Source organism: Cynoglossus semilaevis, chromosome 14, assembly GCF_000523025.1.
Source record: "Cynoglossus semilaevis isolate Cse_v1.0 chromosome 14, Cse_v1.0, whole genome shotgun sequence".
In the NCBI taxonomy this organism is placed as follows: domain Eukaryota; kingdom Metazoa; phylum Chordata; class Actinopteri; order Pleuronectiformes; family Cynoglossidae; genus Cynoglossus; species Cynoglossus semilaevis.
The window spans coordinates 10504905-10521285 of NC_024320.1; the positions used below are offsets into that span (position 1 = coordinate 10504905).

Genomic DNA, 16381 nt, shown 5'->3' on the forward strand with positions numbered 1-16381 from the left:
GGGCTCGCTCATTTCTAGGGATGATTTTTATAATATTTGTTAAGATAGTTATTCACATTGTGTTTTAGGGGTTTCTAGAGTATGTTAATTCTTAATACCTTGAATCCAAATGTAAACTTTCCACCTGCAGATCCCACAGAAAAAAAAGAAAACCCTTTCAGATCATTTGATCAAAGTAAGCTGGTAAAATGTTGTTTTATATATAAATATTTTTCTTCACTCTTAAAACGTTTTTAAATGGGTTAAGAAATTAATTTAGGTGAAAAGTGAAGGTCTATTGGTTATAGGAAATAATATACAAGGGTTCTTGTTTTCTCCCAACAAGTAGAAACAAAACACTATAATTATGAAAGGGATGATTTCATAGGGTTTCTTTAAGGGAAATTTGCATACTCAGCCTTTAATACACATGGGCTATTACAGCCTGGTTCTTTGTTAAACCAGGTCAGCTAAAGTATCCAAGAGCTGGAATCTGCGGCATAAACACAAAGAAGAAGCAGCTGCATCTGTTCTCTCAATACTGTGTGAAAATGCTACAAAACAGATAAAACCATATCAGACATCAAGGCCACATTCTCCCAGTGTTATAACAAAAAGCGTTTGCTTACTCAGTGCCACACACTCACAGCCATGGTGTCCTCACTCCTTATCCTGGTCCTGATCCAGGCCTGTAGGCCAGAAGAGCTGCCCAGGGAGGAGATATTGTCCTGGTTCAGTACACGGATTTTGGAGGGACTCAGGCTGGACCAGCCTCCTCTGACCCACCAGAAGGTTCAAAACTGGGCTGTGTTACAGCACGACGGGGCCCGGCATGAGCATGAGAGGGCCCTTGGGTCTAGCAGGGAGACACAGGACATGGGTCAAAACACTGGGCTACAACAGGAAACTACTCAGATTATTCTCTTTCCAAGTTCTGGTAGGAAGATTTTACAACTTCCTGAGAAGTTCACATTTACTTTACTTACACTGAATGTTTTACTTTCTCCGGTGACAACTTCCTGAGAAGTTCACATTTACTTACCTTTTTGTTATTACAACTAACACTGAATGTTTTACTTTCTCTTTTATTTGCTGTTTTATCTGTTGGTATTAAAATGTTATAATTTTAAACCACAGCACTTTATATATAATTTAAAAGAGTTTTAGCACATACATGTCCCAGTTTCACGAATTCCAGCTTCTTTTCTGTGTTTTGACTCAAGCAAAAAGAAAAAGAAGGCCTATGGCTGATTATTTCACATCATAGCCGTATGTAGCTAGTAAAGCAGATGAGGACATGTCACTAGCCATAAAAGTTAGCCTAGCAGAAAAGATGAGCAAACAACACAAGCAAAACACAAGCCAAGCAAAGATATAACTAGAAGATGGAAAAAAAATAACAACATCCCAAAGTCAGACCTATAAAACCTGTAAACTAAGGTAGAAGCTAGAAAATATGGGATGTCCCGGGGGGCTGCTAAAAGAGAGCACTGTAAATTGATGTGAGTGGTTGTTTGCCACAGGGTCACATCAGTTGTCAGTCTCATTGATGTTCAATGCAAAAACCAACTTTCTATATATTTTTGTTTAATCATATTAATATAACAGTGAATTTAGACTTTGACTTATTACTCTCTCACAGACTCCTCTTGTGCCACATCTGACTCATCCCCTGGAGAGAAAACTGAAGGCTACCTCAAGTACCATTTCCAGCCTTCAATAGGTGACAAGGAGACCCTCACATCTGCAGAGTTCTGGTTGCACACAGGTCAAGAAGACACAGCCAACATTTCTCTTTTTATCCTCACTTCAAAGCAGCAGCAGCAGCAGCATCTTCAAGCAGCCGAGGCTCCATCCAGAAGGAGCTCAGATGGATGGACCACATATAACTTAAGGGCAATAGCGCTGGACCTTGTTGCCCAAGGTCCATTTCAGCTCCAGGTCCATTGTCCAAGATGTCTGTGCAACATTAAGGAACCAGACAAGACGGCCTTTTTGGACCTCCACACCCGACCTCGGTCAGCCAGATTGCGCCGTCATGCTCCACTCATCATCCCCTGGTCTCCTTTTGCCATTAACCTGCTACAGCGGCCTTCACGAGAGAAGCCAGAGCAGACCGACTGCCAGCGGGCCCAGGTGGATGTCAGCTTTCAGGAGCTGGGCTGGGACAATTGGATTGTCTATCCCCCATCATTAACCTTCTTTTATTGTCATGGAAACTGCTCGGCAAGCGACCGGACCCTGGCAGGGCTGGGGGTCACTCAGTGCTGCGCACCGTTGCCTGGTAGCATGAGGTCACTGAGGGTCACCACAACATCTGATGGTGGACACTCCTTCAAGTACGAAACCCTGCCCAACATAATCCCTGAAGAGTGTATCTGTATCTGAGTGGCACAGAAAACTGGATGCACTTCTTTATAGTTGCATTAGTAAGGTTGCTTCTATACATTGCATTGTGGGAAAACTTGTCTAATTGTATCAATGTCACCGGAGACTATATTTGTCGTTTTAGTTTGAATCATTTGTTTTAGTTATCCGTTGTTAGAATAAGCTTTGTTGAACCTTTGTAGTTATCACCTATAGAGGGCAGTGCAGGATCATACTTTGTTTTCCTCATTCTGATTCTGTAGCATGCATATATTAAAAACAAAAACGTTCTTTAAAAAGTATAACAACCCGCATGTTTTTTTCTTCATTAACATAGAGGGTTAATTTACTGTCAACTTCCAATTGTTAAAAGAAAATGCTTTGACAGACAAGACATGCAAACATTTGGCAGAACTACATGGAATAGCCGACCATAATAACTGAAAATATATATATATATATTTTTTCCACAAGAGCTAAGAGTTAGTCAGAAAGGTTGTGATCCAGTAGTAAGTAAACTACAGAATTAGCCAAGGTCCGCTGAATGTAAACAAACAGGTGGGCACCATGCAGTAGATGATAGACAAGAAACTAATAAAAATTGTGGCAGAAATATTGAATCACTGGAATTTTTATTACAGTTAAGCCTAACGAAAAGAAATAGAAACTTAAGTTTTAAAATTAAAAACTGTTAATAGAAGATCGAAACAGATAGACAGCTTTTTGGTAACAGCAAGTTACTAAAAAAGGTCAACTTCCATCCCCACAAACTGGCCATTTTATTTAAAAATAATTCATAGACAAGATATTGTTCAAATATATTTATTTACTCTGAGGACAAAATATTCTCTACAGTTACAAAAACTACAAAACTTGCAATAGAAACAAAACAAAAGTATAAACCACTGCAGTACCGTGTTGGCGGTGAATGGCCGTACCCCGAAACAACAAAGTGGCAGAAATGAAGTGAGATGATTACATGAGCAAAAACATAATCAAACAGATCCTTTGGCTTTTCAGCCACAGATGATAAAAAGAAATCATGACTGACAGGCGATGAAACAAAACAAGATACTGATCAAAAGTCTGCGGATGAAAGTGGAAGAGCCCGTGTGTTTAGGCGTCACTGGGCTGTGTGTCTGTCAAAGAAACAGCAGCCACGGAAAATGTGTCTCAGCGAAGAAGAATGTAAATGTCAAAAAGTTTTTCTTTGCTGTTCACAGGAGCAAGAAGAGCAGTCCGGTTACCAAAACAAGAGATTGAAATATGAGTATATAATGAAGATTATTATGAACTGACCTTCAGAGAAAAAAAAAACATGACTGTTTTTTAGCAGTTTTGTTGATCATGCAGCATTAACAACACCCACACTAACATTTCACAATCAACTGTAGACAAGGAATTGATAAAAAACGTGAATTTAAGTGAACCGAAAAAACAAAACAAAAAAAATTTTTGTGGAGAATGATTTGTGGAGAAAGAATTCAAGCATTTCCCAGGTAAACATTTTTGGCTGATTGGAACAAAAAAAAAACATACAAAAACGTCACCCCCCCCACAAAATTAAACTTAAAAAAAAAAAAAAAAAAAATCAATATCCATCCAAAGTGTTCTGAAAATGGCATGACTTCTGGCTAAATAAAAGAAATCAACTATCAAATCATCTTAAATTACACAACTCATCTAGTACAGGTTCAGCCCGCTGCAAACACTCCCAAAAAATGTCAGGACCTGAGGGCTGTGCTTTCAGACATTGTCTTGGAGGCAAACAAGCCTGGACACAGTCTGAACTCAAACTTAATATGGGTTTATTTCTTTTACTGCTTTTTTTAAATTTTTTTTTAAATGGAACTGAAACAAACCAGGATTATTTTAAGGCCACACGAAAAAGTGGGTGTTGATGAGGTCTGAGCTGGAGTTTGTACCAGACTGGAGCGGCATAAATGTTGAGATGTGGCAGGGATTAAAGTTTACAGTGGGTGGAAATGAAGCGTTTATCACAGCACAACTCTGTCTGCATTTCTTTTCTTCTCCTCTGCTGGTTTCAGTTCTTAAACTGCCCCCCTCCCCATCCCCTAATACTGAAAGGCTCATTTCTTTCTCACACACACACACACACACACACACACTTTGGTCTCCCCTCAGTGGTCTGACTGCATTTCCATATGTGCTTCCCTCCATGTGTTTAAGGCCAGTAGGAATGGAAGAGCAGACGTTTTTGAGGCAGGAAGCGCGCTCAGGCACGTATTCCTGCAGGAGAGAGAGAGAGAGAGAGAGAGACAGAGAGAGACAGAGAGAGAGAGAGAAAATAAAGACAACATGTGACCATTCAGCACGTTATGTTCACTCAAAATCCAGGTTTTTAAAGATTGCTGCTGCTGTCAGCATAACAGCATTTAACTGATTTGATTAAAATCAACTGGGGTTTTAGAAGCTGGGGCTGGACTTAGTTTTCTAAACCAATCTCTGTGACTTTAAATAACTTTGATTTTTCCAAACCAATACTTCACGTTTAGTTGTATTGAATCCCTGACCTCTGAAAACTGTTCCATGGAAAAAAAAATAAAAAATCCTCCTCCCTAATAACAACCTTAATCTATTATTAGATTACATGTTAATGTGCCAACAGATCAACAACTGCCTCAGAAGCAGAGGAGAGCATCTTTAAACACTTAAAAGCTCATTTCCACTGCAACTGAATCTAAGGAGGGAACCAGAAACTATACCTTTCCATTGCTGGGACTGGGACAGTTTTTTGGGGGCTCCCTGCTCATGAGGTAGGACTATGAAGCTGTACAGGAACCTTCCAGACTGGCCGAGGATCTGAACTCTTTTTTTTACGACTTTTTCCTGTGATAAGATAGACAAATGCTAATGATATTTAGCATTTATTAGGTTGAGAGCATGGATCCTACACAAGAACTGGACCAAGCTAAATCCAACAGGCTGTTTGCTGCGGCTGGATGAATGTGACCACAGCGTTTTTTTGGTTTTGGAGTTAACTGTTTGTATACAATTCTATGAAAAACTGACATTGTTTTCCCTTGATTTTACACAGATTTATATACAAACCAAGTTACTTCCTAAAAAGCAGCAGTACTGCTGCTTCAGACCTTATTAAAACTGTGGATGGCCTTGTCCAGTTCTCATATTCAGTCAATGGTCTAGAGTGCCAGGCTAGTAGGCATTTCAACAGCAAGTCATGCATTTGCTGTACATCAATGTTCTATCGTAGCAGGGGCTGTGGGACAAAAAGCCCTTGAAATTTGAATTGGATCGTCATAAAAAGTTGGTTAACATGTCCTGAACATGCACAGAAATGTCCAGAAAGGCTTCTGTAGCAGCACACATGCACGTGCACTGTGTCTTTTTCTACATCTAACGCATTTCTCATACATAACAATTCAGATAATATATCATAGAAGTGCAAATCAGACATGACGTGTTAACTGAAAGGCAGCCAAAAACTACATGTTAAATATAAATAGCAGAAAGAGGTTTATGTGATGTGATGCAATCTAGTCAAAGGAGACTAGGCCCCAGATAATACAAAAAGAAACACTGTAGCTAAAGAAAAAAGCCCAGACTTGTGAATACAATAATGGGCTAGGATTAGCTACAGATAACAAATGTAAACACAAGATAAACATTTGATGAAAATGGGATTGGTAATGATAAAACCCTGAGGTTAGCTAGGAAAAGCATAGGAATGGGACAGAAATAACAGTCATAAAAACAACATCATAGTCAAGAAGAGATTAAGAAAATTAAAATAACCAGAGCCTGACATAAAAATCTGATAAAAAAAATTCAACCAGAATGAAGTTTGTCAAAAATTAGGGAAGTAAGTGGCCTCAAGCAAGAGCTTAATAGTTGGATCAAAATGCAAAAAAGGTCAGGCATGTAGCTTACAGGTTATTTTGTTGAATTTGACAAAATTGCTCAGGAAATTAAACACAAGGCTCATTAAACATATTTCCTTACTATATTTATTGGTACTGTTTTAATTTTTGTATTTAATGCCAGACTGCAGAGCACAGGCATGTTTCCTGGCAATAAAGTTGATGTACAGCACTACAGTGTGGAAACATTTCTTTAAAGAAGCTTTTGTTCAAGTGTTATGTTTGTCAATCAATGTTTTTGGAGAACATGTGAATGGTTACCTTTCTCGGTGGACTCGCCCTGCTTTTCTTGAGCAAAATTGAGGCGGTTTTGCTCAGCAGCTGTCTGTGCGGCAGTGTTGACCTCTGGGCTGCTGCTCCGTGATGGGCTTCCTTCATCAGCTTGGTAGGCCAGTTCCAGATGCTGCTGTGCCAACTTCAGGTGCCTCCTCAGACGCTCTACTTCGTCCCCAAAACTCTCTCTCCCAGAGTCGGCCAGGGGTGATTCCCTCAGATCCCCTTTCAGTTTTTCCTTCTTCATGGTGGCATGGTAGCCTGGAGGAGCCGTAGGGATTGCACGGGATAACACAGGCCGCAGGGGTTGACGTTTTTGGGCTGCTCGTCTGTTACGGAAGGTGTCACGAATGCCGCCGATTCCAAGGTGGAGCATCTCCATTATGGTCAGGAGAAGGCAGAGAAAAGACACCACATACATGACCAGCAGGAAGATGGTCTTCTCTGTGGGTCTGGACACGAAGCAGTCCACGGTGTGTGGGCAGGGGGTGCGGGTGCAGACGAAGTCTTTTTTCACCTCAAACTGGTAAAGAATATACTGACCAAAGAGGAAGGCCACCTCGAAGGCAGCGCGCCACAGAAGCTGGCACACATACACTTTCATTAGGCCATCGCGCAGAATCCGGCGACGACCATCATGCTTTTTCTCAGTGCCTTTAAAAAAAAAAAAAAAAAGTATAACATACATAAATAAAAATATTGACTCATTTTTTAAAAGAAAACAGTAAATGGCAAGAGTCTGTAGCCCTGCCTTTTTCTGGTTTTTCTGTTTTTTCAGGCTTCTCTGGTTCTATTTCTTCCTCAATCATGGGATCTTCCTCTCCATTATCCTCTGCCTCCTCATAGTCCCGAACTGCCCCACGGTTCACGATGGGCATTCTCTTCCTCTTATTACGAGCTGGGCGATACTCACTGTCATCCATGCGGGCAATCTTGTGCATGGCAAACCCCAGGTACATGATAGTGGGCGTAGTGATCATAATTACCTGGAAACAGAACCAAAAAAAAAAAAAAAAAAGGTACTTTATGACAGAATTGGTAAAACCCTAACTTACTGTCTTACCAATGTCAATAGTAAAGCAATAGTATAGTTATGTTTGATAGTACATTATGTTGGTAGAAATAAGTACAAATGATGAAATTATCTAACTATTGCCCAAAACTACTAAAAGCTAAACAATCAAGTTAACTAGGTAATACTTAAAATAACAAAACTGCTACATTTAGCCTAAGAAAATTGGACTGGAATTGCCTAAAAAGTACAAGGTCTGAACTGGCCAAATTAGCAAAGAACAAAAAAAACAAAAAAAACAAAAAACTCTTTGAAGCAGAACCATGTAAAATGTGTGAAGTAGCCACAATTAGACAAATTTGATAGAAACAATTAACCAGAAAAAGATGTTCACTAACATCTCAAAAGCGCTTCATCCACCCTTCAAACTTTGAGCACATTAAAATTCAAACAATGATTTCACACCCCATTTTACAAATTCTGCAAACTGTACATTCTTACCTGAAAAATCCAGAATCGTACGTGGGAAAGTGGTGCAAAGGAGTCATAGCAAACATTCTCACATCCAGGTTGCTGTGTGTTACACACAAATTTACTCTGTTCATCGTAGTAGATGGTTTCACCACCCACGGCTGTGAGAACGATGCGAAAGATGATGAGCACCGTCAGCCAGATCTTCCCCACAAAAGTGGAGTGGTTGGAGATCTCGTCCAGGAGACGAGTCAGGAAACTCCAACTCATGGTGTCAACAGAGAGCAGGGAGCTCAATCAGCTCTGGATACAGAAGGGAGAAAAGACCAGTGTCAGAATCAAGTGGAGATGGTTTGGACACCAGCTGAGGAAGGACTTTGTTGCATGTTGGACAAAGACAGAGAAGACAAAAGCAATGGTGAACAGTAGGAAATGTTTTGGTTACAGTTAGCATGTTTGTCCAAGTTTACCTACTCTTTAAGCAAACATACAACAGTTTTGTGGGCTATATTTTGATAGTGCCAAGAAACATGTCAACCTCTTAGGCCTCTGGGAGGGCTCGTCATTCTCCCATCTTAATACATTACTTATTTAAAGTAAATCTGCATTTGAATTCCAAACGGTTCCACACTGCTTCCATAAACGACAAGAAGAATAAATTCTTATCCAAATCTTTTCTATCGTACAGTCTTTGATTGTCCTTCCTAAAACCTCCTGACTGGATAACGGGAACTGAAGCTGTGTAATTTACCATGTTTACACTTTCACAACACTACTTAAGAATGCAAGTGTGAGGTGTTCCATGCAAGGACTGTGGCTGAACCGTAACCACAGTGCGGAGCAATAAACACGGCCGCTGCCATTTTTAATCAAGCCCAGGTATGTACAGACGTGCGTCAGCAGCACAAAACACTGATTCGCCCCCCCCCCCCCCTCCTTTCCTCCCTGCTGGTCACTAATCCTGGAGACTGTTTGGTAAAACCCACATTCTTATGGTTCTCTCAACACCAGGCAGGAACTGCTTTGTCAAACATCAAAGTGTTGGCTGGTGAATTTCCCCAGGAGACCTGCAGTGACTCTACACTGCAGGTATTAAAATGGTCAAAAATGTGAATGGGACCGTGTATTAATTTCCTGTTAAGCTGCCAGAAAATGATCCTTTCCTTTTCTTACGGACCACAATTCGATATCTAAATGTGAACACAACAGAAATGTGACCAACCAAAAAACTGGGTCTTTAAAGACCATCTGCGTTCTCATTTTTCTCCCATTTAACAAAAACATGTTCACCAGACAGACTAAAAAAAAAAAAAAAAAACAAGACAAGTTATTTTACTAATCAAGACATTACAATACAGCTCCTCAGAGGGAAGATAAAACAGATTTAATACAGAATTAGCTCAACATATTAATCAAAAACCAAAACATTATATTGTTAAACTTTTGTGGTAAGATTTCTGTGCCATAATTATATTCTAAAAGGTTTGAATACCAGTGATTTATGTGTACACAAAGTGGTTTTGTTTGGGGATGCTTGAGTTAACGCAAAGCAAAAGTTGAATATGTGTAATAATTTTAATTAATTATTTATTTAATGGTTTATTATTAGCCTTTCAAGGAACATCACAGGAGCTACTTCCTGTGCTGCTGCCAAACAACTTTACCCAAAAGCCTGTTTATACAACAAGAACCTCCAAGAACCTGTGACTGAGGAGAGCTAAAAGGTATAAGGAGTAGTATTGAAAATAAATAAATAAAAAAAATCTAAATCCCTGCTGCAAAGTAATTACCTAGAATATTGACTTCGGGACTTTTTCCTTCTGTGATACAAAACAGGATGGTGTCAAGTACGTGTTGACACCATCAGACCTCAAAAACATAACGGCCAACATTAAAATAACTCACACAGTCAGCGAGTCACAGTTTGCGGCGGAAATACTGTCTTTATTTTCTGGGAAAACAGAGAGCATCTTTGGGAAGCATGAACAGCTTGTTCGTGGTCAGATAATAATGGATCAGAGATGGAGGACAAATACCAAATTAGACACTTTTTCCTCAAAAAAGTATTTTAAAGTATAGACAGATTTCTAAAAGTACAATTGTTGAAGTTTAGCTATTAAAATGTTAAAAGTAATCTGTGGACATGGCTGAAAAAGCACAGGTGTTGCTAACTGGCGAAGAATTATATTATATAATAGCTAAACATTTTTCAAAATATAGAAGGAATAAAAAAAAAAATTACCAATTGATAAAAGCTTACTTTTTAAAAACAAAAAGACTCCAAAGCCAAAGCAAATGAGCAAAGTTGACAAAAACAGAACAGAAAGTAAATAGCTAAAGTAAATAGCAAAACGGCCTAAGAAGTAACCAAGAACTAGCTAATGAAGAAACAAATGACAATTTCACAGTTCAGGAAAATGTGACGGTGGTAAAAGTGAACACATAGGAAACCATGACTAACAAAAAGGTCTGAGTTGAAACTGGCCAAGGGAGGAGTCTTGTAAAACGTGGTTGAACCTCACAACTACACATACAGTTTACTCATCAATCCCTTAGAATACGCCCTCCACATCAGCACCTTCAGATGCCGGCGCATGGTGGGTGTGACCCGCCTGAGTCCAACCAGAAATTACATATTTGCAGGGGGGAGGAGGGAGTTCAGAGACACACTGTACAGCCACACCGAAGGCCATCTTAGATCCAAGCAATAACAAATTAATGACTTTAAACAAGCGTGTTGTCTAGCTATAAAAACTGGACATCTAGATCTTTTATTCAGTGGAGATTTTAAGTATGTGATAATTAAACAACTGTTACCCTAAAGCCCAGCATTAACCTGCATAATGCAGTTTTATTTCCCAAAACACAAGGTGGAACCAGCATAATCTTTAAATGACGGGTCTTTTAGGTCGATGATGAGGAAAAATGCTAGGAAACGTCTCCCTAAATAGTTATAGGAAATACTAATATAAAATTCTAAAACAAATTAACAACTTAAATGGTAGTAATAAAAGAATTAACCACTGCATAACCCCCTCCAATATCAAGCATTTACCTGATCCTAGAGGATACTCTGATTTCACCAAGTTTCCTGGTTGTGTAGATCTATAACGTAACGTCCTCCCAGTAAGACTGATACGATTGACTGGGAGGGGATTTTAAATGACCTGCACTGTCTTTGGAACACCCCCTAGTTGCAACAGATATTATAACTCGAGTAAATAAAAGTGACTAGCCTACCAGGTCTGGCAAACCCTTTAGTTTTTTTTCAAAACTGTTTCAACAAACATATCAATGAGTCATTTGTAAGAAAAAAAAATTGCAATCCTAACTTCAAACCTAGAATTACAGTAAATTAATGCACAAATTGTTTCACTTATTTAAGTTATTCTTCTCTTTTATTTTAGAGACAAAATGGCAGAAATCTTTTGGAAGACTTAAAATGTGGGCCTAAATCTCATTCTGAAGAAACTAGAACTCTGAGTAAAAGCAAATGCGCATGTATGTGCAAATAAGGCATCTCGTTTAGAGATACCAGTGCTATTTTCTTTAACAGTCAGGGTTTAAATTTGGACATTGTTTCTCAAATGGTGGGTCTTTAGTACAAAGTAGGTTGCGGGCATACTTTTAGGGACTGGATAATACCATAAATACCTGGTCTGTCCCACATCAAAACATACTCAGCTCAGCTACAGATATATTAGTGGTTTAACTTTCCAGTAAAAACGCAGTCAAAAATAAGCCAGTCTTCTTGCTGAATTTGACTATTGGTAAGAATGGAGAACTCCATAACTCTGAATTTAAACAATAATCATACCGTAAAAGCTTAGTTATTTTAGAGTTGTATTTTAATCACTGCCTATGTTAGACAATATGAGGCACTCTTTTTTTCTTACAAGAAAGTTCTACATTAATGAGAAATGGCCAAATAATGCCAGAAATAAACATTTTACCTACAGACCAAACCTTTATTAACATAAAAATAACTGTGAAATTTAAAGTGATTTAAAGAGTTCTGGTTTATATTTTCTAAAAAAATACTCTTGTTTAGTTGAAGACAACACTGATATACTAGCACAAATTAAAGAAAAACACCCACAAAGATCATCAACCTCTGGTTGTTTTTTTAGTTTTCATAGCCATTAGCGGCCACCTAGCGAAGAGTATTTACTGTAATTGTTTTGCCTGTCACACATTGACGAACAAAGAAAACTAATTTGCAATAAATAAATAATTGTTGATCAATTAATTGGAATTTGATCATTTTCCACAGCACACTTAATGATCTCTTACGGCACACTAGTGTGCCACAGCACAGTGGTTGGGAATCACTGATTTACAGCTAGCATTAGGGAATTTTGTTTGGGCTCTTCAGGTAAAATACACTTAAGGTTTCACAGGACTATCATTCTTTAATGATATGTCAATAAAATGTGTACTTTTAAAAAAAGATATTGTGTATTTTTCTGACCACAGAAAAACCGACTACTGGTCAAAAAGGCAAAAAACAAAAACAACAACAAAACAAACAAAGAAAAACCCAGCAGCATCAGTTACAACATCATTTAATGAAACTGCCCAAAATATTATAAAAGCAGCCAGTACCTAGTTACCTAGTTGGAAGAAGGCTGGTGTTAAATAGTAGTATTGCTGGTTTAAATCCCAGCACTGGCCTCAGGTGTGTTGAGCAACCACCAAAGACATACTGGTCTACAGTCTCATTACCAAATAGCAGCAGATTTCACCAGCACATCAGGTGTTATTCACTGAGGTGTTTTACAGATTGGTTAAACAACGACTCATTTATCTTGCTCTAACAATGAATATGTTTAATCCAACTGTGTGCCACAATTACAGAGGTCAAGGTCCCAATTAGGTCTGGAGGTTCCTTGCAAAACCACATAAGTTGGGTAAAAACTAAAACTTAAAAAATCTCTAATAATTAGGCCACAGGCTGGAATTACGGTCAGAATTCCTGCCTTAAGTTAGTTTCATCTCTAGTCTCTCTATGGACATGTTCTATCCATGCAGACACTGGTTTTCTACAGGTACTCCAGTTTCTTCTCTCTCCTCTATTAGGTTAATTGTTTTCTCTAAGTGTGAATGGTGGTTTGTCTCTATATATGGACCTGTGATGGTGAACAGTCCAGAGTGAACCCTCTCTGTGCCTGATGACTACAGGGATCGGCTGCAATTTAGCATGACACTCGGATTAAGTGGTGGAAGATGAATGGACAGACAAATTATCAGATTTTGACAAACAATAAAAAAGATTAAAACACTAATATAGAGGAGACAGGCAGAAGAAAAGTGGTGAAATGTCTGTAAAATCCAAGTGCTGCCACTCCAAAAATCCCCCACCGCTGCTTCATGAAAGGCTTCCTGCAGTGCAGGGGTGAAAAGGAAAAGATTAAAGACTCCTCAAGATTTTTTTTCCTCCCCCTCTCAGAGTCCGTCTCCTTCTCCCCAACCACAGCAGACATTAAAACCTACCTTTACAACATCTCTTGTTAACACACTGTTAAACACCCACTGCTGCCAGGGACAAAAAAACACGACCCCCGAAAAAGGTTAACTCATCCTTAGCTAACATTGACTTTCTTCAGAGACATCAGGTCAAACAGTAGTCTATTTACTCAAACCCAGCTCGGCTCTCGTAAAGACCCCCTTTCTTCCATCTCCTCCTGAAGGAGAAGTGGGGGCTGGAGAACTTTTTCTTTTTTTTTTTGTATGTGGACAAAGCAGCAAAGGCAGCAACATTCCTGTCCTAACCGGGAGCAGGGGATCTGGAGTTGTGGGGGTTAAGAGGAGCAGACAGAGGCCACATGGAATGATGAAATCCACACAAACATGACCTGCATCATTCCTCTCCCCTTTTATTCTCCTAAAACATTTTAAAAAGTTTCTCTCTTTTGTTTATTACAGAAGAAAGAGCTCCTGCTGAGTCAGACTGGCTGGTTTGGAAATTTTGGCATTTCTGCCGGGAAAACAAAGCACTGCCAAAACTGTGGCTGCCGGGGAATTAAAAAACAAAAAGAAAAAAAAAAAATAAATCCGGCGACTTAGATGATGAAACAGAGGTCGTAAAGTTTGATTTAAAAATGACTAACAGACTATTAACTGGCGAGCTTCTGCTTCAAAAACAGGAAAATCACCGTGACGTACAAAGACTACTGAGGGTTTTTTTTTCCTCTTTAAAGAACCGTTTAAACAAACTTTTTTTTTGTGAAACCACGTGAGCTAACAACACTTTTAACGGTTTCACGGTAACTTTCACAAAGTCTGAGTAACTTCATTTCAAACTTTTTGGGCCGAAATGTGCGGAAAACAGAGGGTGAGACTCACGTCTGGCTGTGCGGCGTCAGACCAGGACAAATCTGTGGTCCAGACGTCGACGCGAGGAGAAACTGCTCTTAAATGTCACTGTTCCACGTCAAACTTAACCTCAAACGACTTTTCATTGAGCTGAGAAACATTTTCGAAGAAGACGAACTGAACAAAGTGAGTTTAAAGAACTTCCTCCGGTGCCAAACACCCACCTTGTGTCCTCGGTACCGCGCGTCTTCTCCTCCTCCTACTGCTTAATTGCTCGACCAGGTTTTCCTAATTAGCCCACGACCGCGCATGCGCATTCACAGTCTCGTCCACGTGTGCTTGCAAATGCGTGTGTCGGCGTCCTCTTGCAGCCGTCACAGTCCACCTTGACCCCCATGCATGTGTGTCGGGGTCCCAGAGAAGAAGGACAAAAGAGGGACCTGTGCTCCGCGCAGCTCTACTCCTCTTCTGCCTCCTCCTTTCTTCCACGTCACTCAGCCCCATCAGCCCCGGAGAGGAGGCCCCTCCATTGAAACCTGAGAAGACTACTGTTAGGGCCCTGGAGACAGAGCACTGCTGGGATCCCATTATACCTGTTTTTATGATATGATGATGCCCAGTGTCACGGTGAAAGCCGCAGAAATCCAAGCTTTCATAATGAAACACTCTGGCCTTTCTCAGAAATGCAATAAAAAACTAAATTGGTGACTTGTTGTTGTACTTGATCCCTAATTTGTCAGGCCAGCTGTCATACTTTAACTGCTTGTACTCACAGATTTCATTAATCTTAAGCTGGTTAGGAACATATAAGTGCAGCAAACTATTAAATAGTGTTGTTTGAAAAGTAACATGTGCTGTCTGAGACACATCATCTTGACAGGAGCGAATGTCTGTATGTAGTTTGCATGTTCATCATTGTGTGTGTGGTTGTGTGTCTCTACAGTAAATGAGGCCTAGCGATTGACAGGTAAACAGGAGGCTGCTGTTATTGGCTATTGGAGTTGTAGACGGTAAATTAATCTAAAATGAGGATGAATCTGATCATTTCCTTTTAGCAGGTCGTTCATCTCCTGGCCTCTTCCCTCACACTCAGTTATCTTTCAACCTTACCATGTACTATTTTCTTGGCCAATGTGTGGGCTAACAACAGTGAGACAGCTAATGTGAGGAAGACGTAACCCATTCCTATGACATTTTTAATGTATTCACGTTTCAAAGTAAAAAAAAAAAATTCAAAATGAGAATGAAGGCAGCCCCAGTGCACTGTGATGGTCAGAAGTCAGATTTTGGCAGCCCGGTGTCCTGACACAGTGCTGCGTGACTGCAGCTTTGGCAGAGGAGGCCCACCCTCCAAGAATTGAGTGGAGTAGAGCGTTGAGGAAAAACAACAGATTTCTCGCTGTCATGCACAGAGCAGCTGTGCTCCTGCCTCACCAGCAGACGGACGCGAAATGTTTTGGGAGAAGTTATGTGAGAAGTGGACTCAGGCCAGATGTGCGCCTCCCAGCACAAAGGCCACGACTGCACCCTGACTTCCTCTAAAATGAAATATCCACTCTGCCAAAACACTAACCTGTCGCAAAATACGTAGCATGCAGCACGGCAGGAAATGAAATGTATTTTTTTCAAAAACCTTCTCTTATAACAAACAGAGGTTGTTTATCTACTGTCTCACAGGCCTTTTTGGATCCTTTCTGAACATTTCATCAGAGTTTTTTAATGTCCTTTGTCTAACTCTAAGCAGCCGTTAGTTTTAAACAAACATTTAGATATTTGTAGGCTCTTCACTGTAGGTATGTACTCGATGTTGGATAATTTTGTCACATTTCAAAACAATGAACACCCTCTAAACATTTTTCTTTCAGGAAAACTAGAGGTCATCTAAGTTACCTTTGAGTTATACAAGTGGTACTTTCAGACGACAATCCCAGCAGTCATAGAGCCAGGGTGTGGTACACCTTTGACATTTTCCACTTCATCACAGAGCCACATCAGAGGCAAATGTCCATTCAGAGTCAGATTTATATCATCGGTTAATTTTGAATGAACAGTTGATCCTTCA

General features: G+C 39.7%; 2 protein-coding genes across 5 annotated transcripts; one reads left to right on the forward strand and one right to left on the reverse strand.

Moving 5' to 3' along the window:
• The first annotated feature begins 357 nt into the window (after nucleotides 1-357).
• On the forward strand, nucleotides 358-3937 carry inha (inhibin subunit alpha). Its single transcript, XM_008325024.3, has 2 exons — nucleotides 358-916; nucleotides 1622-3937. Exons 1-2 carry the CDS (start codon nucleotides 631-633, stop codon nucleotides 2365-2367), a joined length of 1032 nt encoding a protein of 343 aa, XP_008323246.1. The 5' UTR covers nucleotides 358-630; the 3' UTR covers nucleotides 2368-3937.
• A 307-nt stretch (nucleotides 3938-4244) lies between these two features.
• On the reverse strand, nucleotides 4245-14866 carry LOC103389570 (gap junction gamma-1 protein-like). 4 transcript variants are annotated; one of them, XM_008325027.3, is made up of 6 exons: nucleotides 14544-14866; nucleotides 8035-8307; nucleotides 7286-7507; nucleotides 6510-7179; nucleotides 5073-5196; nucleotides 4245-4596 (listed from the first exon to the last, which is right to left on the reverse strand). In XM_008325027.3, exons 2-5 carry the CDS (start codon nucleotides 8272-8274, stop codon nucleotides 5117-5119), a joined length of 1212 nt encoding a protein of 403 aa, XP_008323249.1. In that variant the 5' UTR covers nucleotides 8275-8307; nucleotides 14544-14866; the 3' UTR covers nucleotides 4245-4596; nucleotides 5073-5116. The 4 variants fall into 4 exon arrangements, with proteins under 4 accessions (XP_008323249.1, XP_008323247.1, XP_008323248.1 ...); XM_008325025.3 differs by having other exon boundaries at nucleotides 6510-7175; nucleotides 7273-7507; nucleotides 14544-14861; XM_008325026.3 differs by lacking the exon at nucleotides 14544-14866 and adding an exon at nucleotides 14350-14537 and having other exon boundaries at nucleotides 6510-7175; nucleotides 7273-7507.
• Between the last annotated feature and the right edge of the window lie 1515 nt (nucleotides 14867-16381).

Bases quoted from the DNA above. Each gene is read 5' to 3' on its own strand.
- inha (XM_008325024.3), top strand. From the start codon at position 631: ATGGTGTCCTCACTCCTTATCCTGGTCCTGATCCAGGCCTGTAGGCCA. The intron at 917-1,621 runs GTAGGAAGATTT...ACTCTCTCACAG, and splicing joins TATTCTCTTTCCAAGTTCTG to ACTCCTCTTGTGCCACATCT.
- LOC103389570 (XM_008325025.3), bottom strand. From the start codon at position 8,274: ATGAGTTGGAGTTTCCTGACTCGTCTCCTGGACGAGATCTCCAACCAC. The intron at 7,508-8,034 runs GTAAGAATGTAC...TTCTGTTTCCAG, and splicing joins TACGATTCTGGATTTTTCAG to GTAATTATGATCACTACGCC. The intron at 7,176-7,272 runs GCAGGGCTACAG...TTTTTTTTAAAG, and splicing joins AACAGAAAAACCAGAAAAAG to GCACTGAGAAAAAGCATGAT.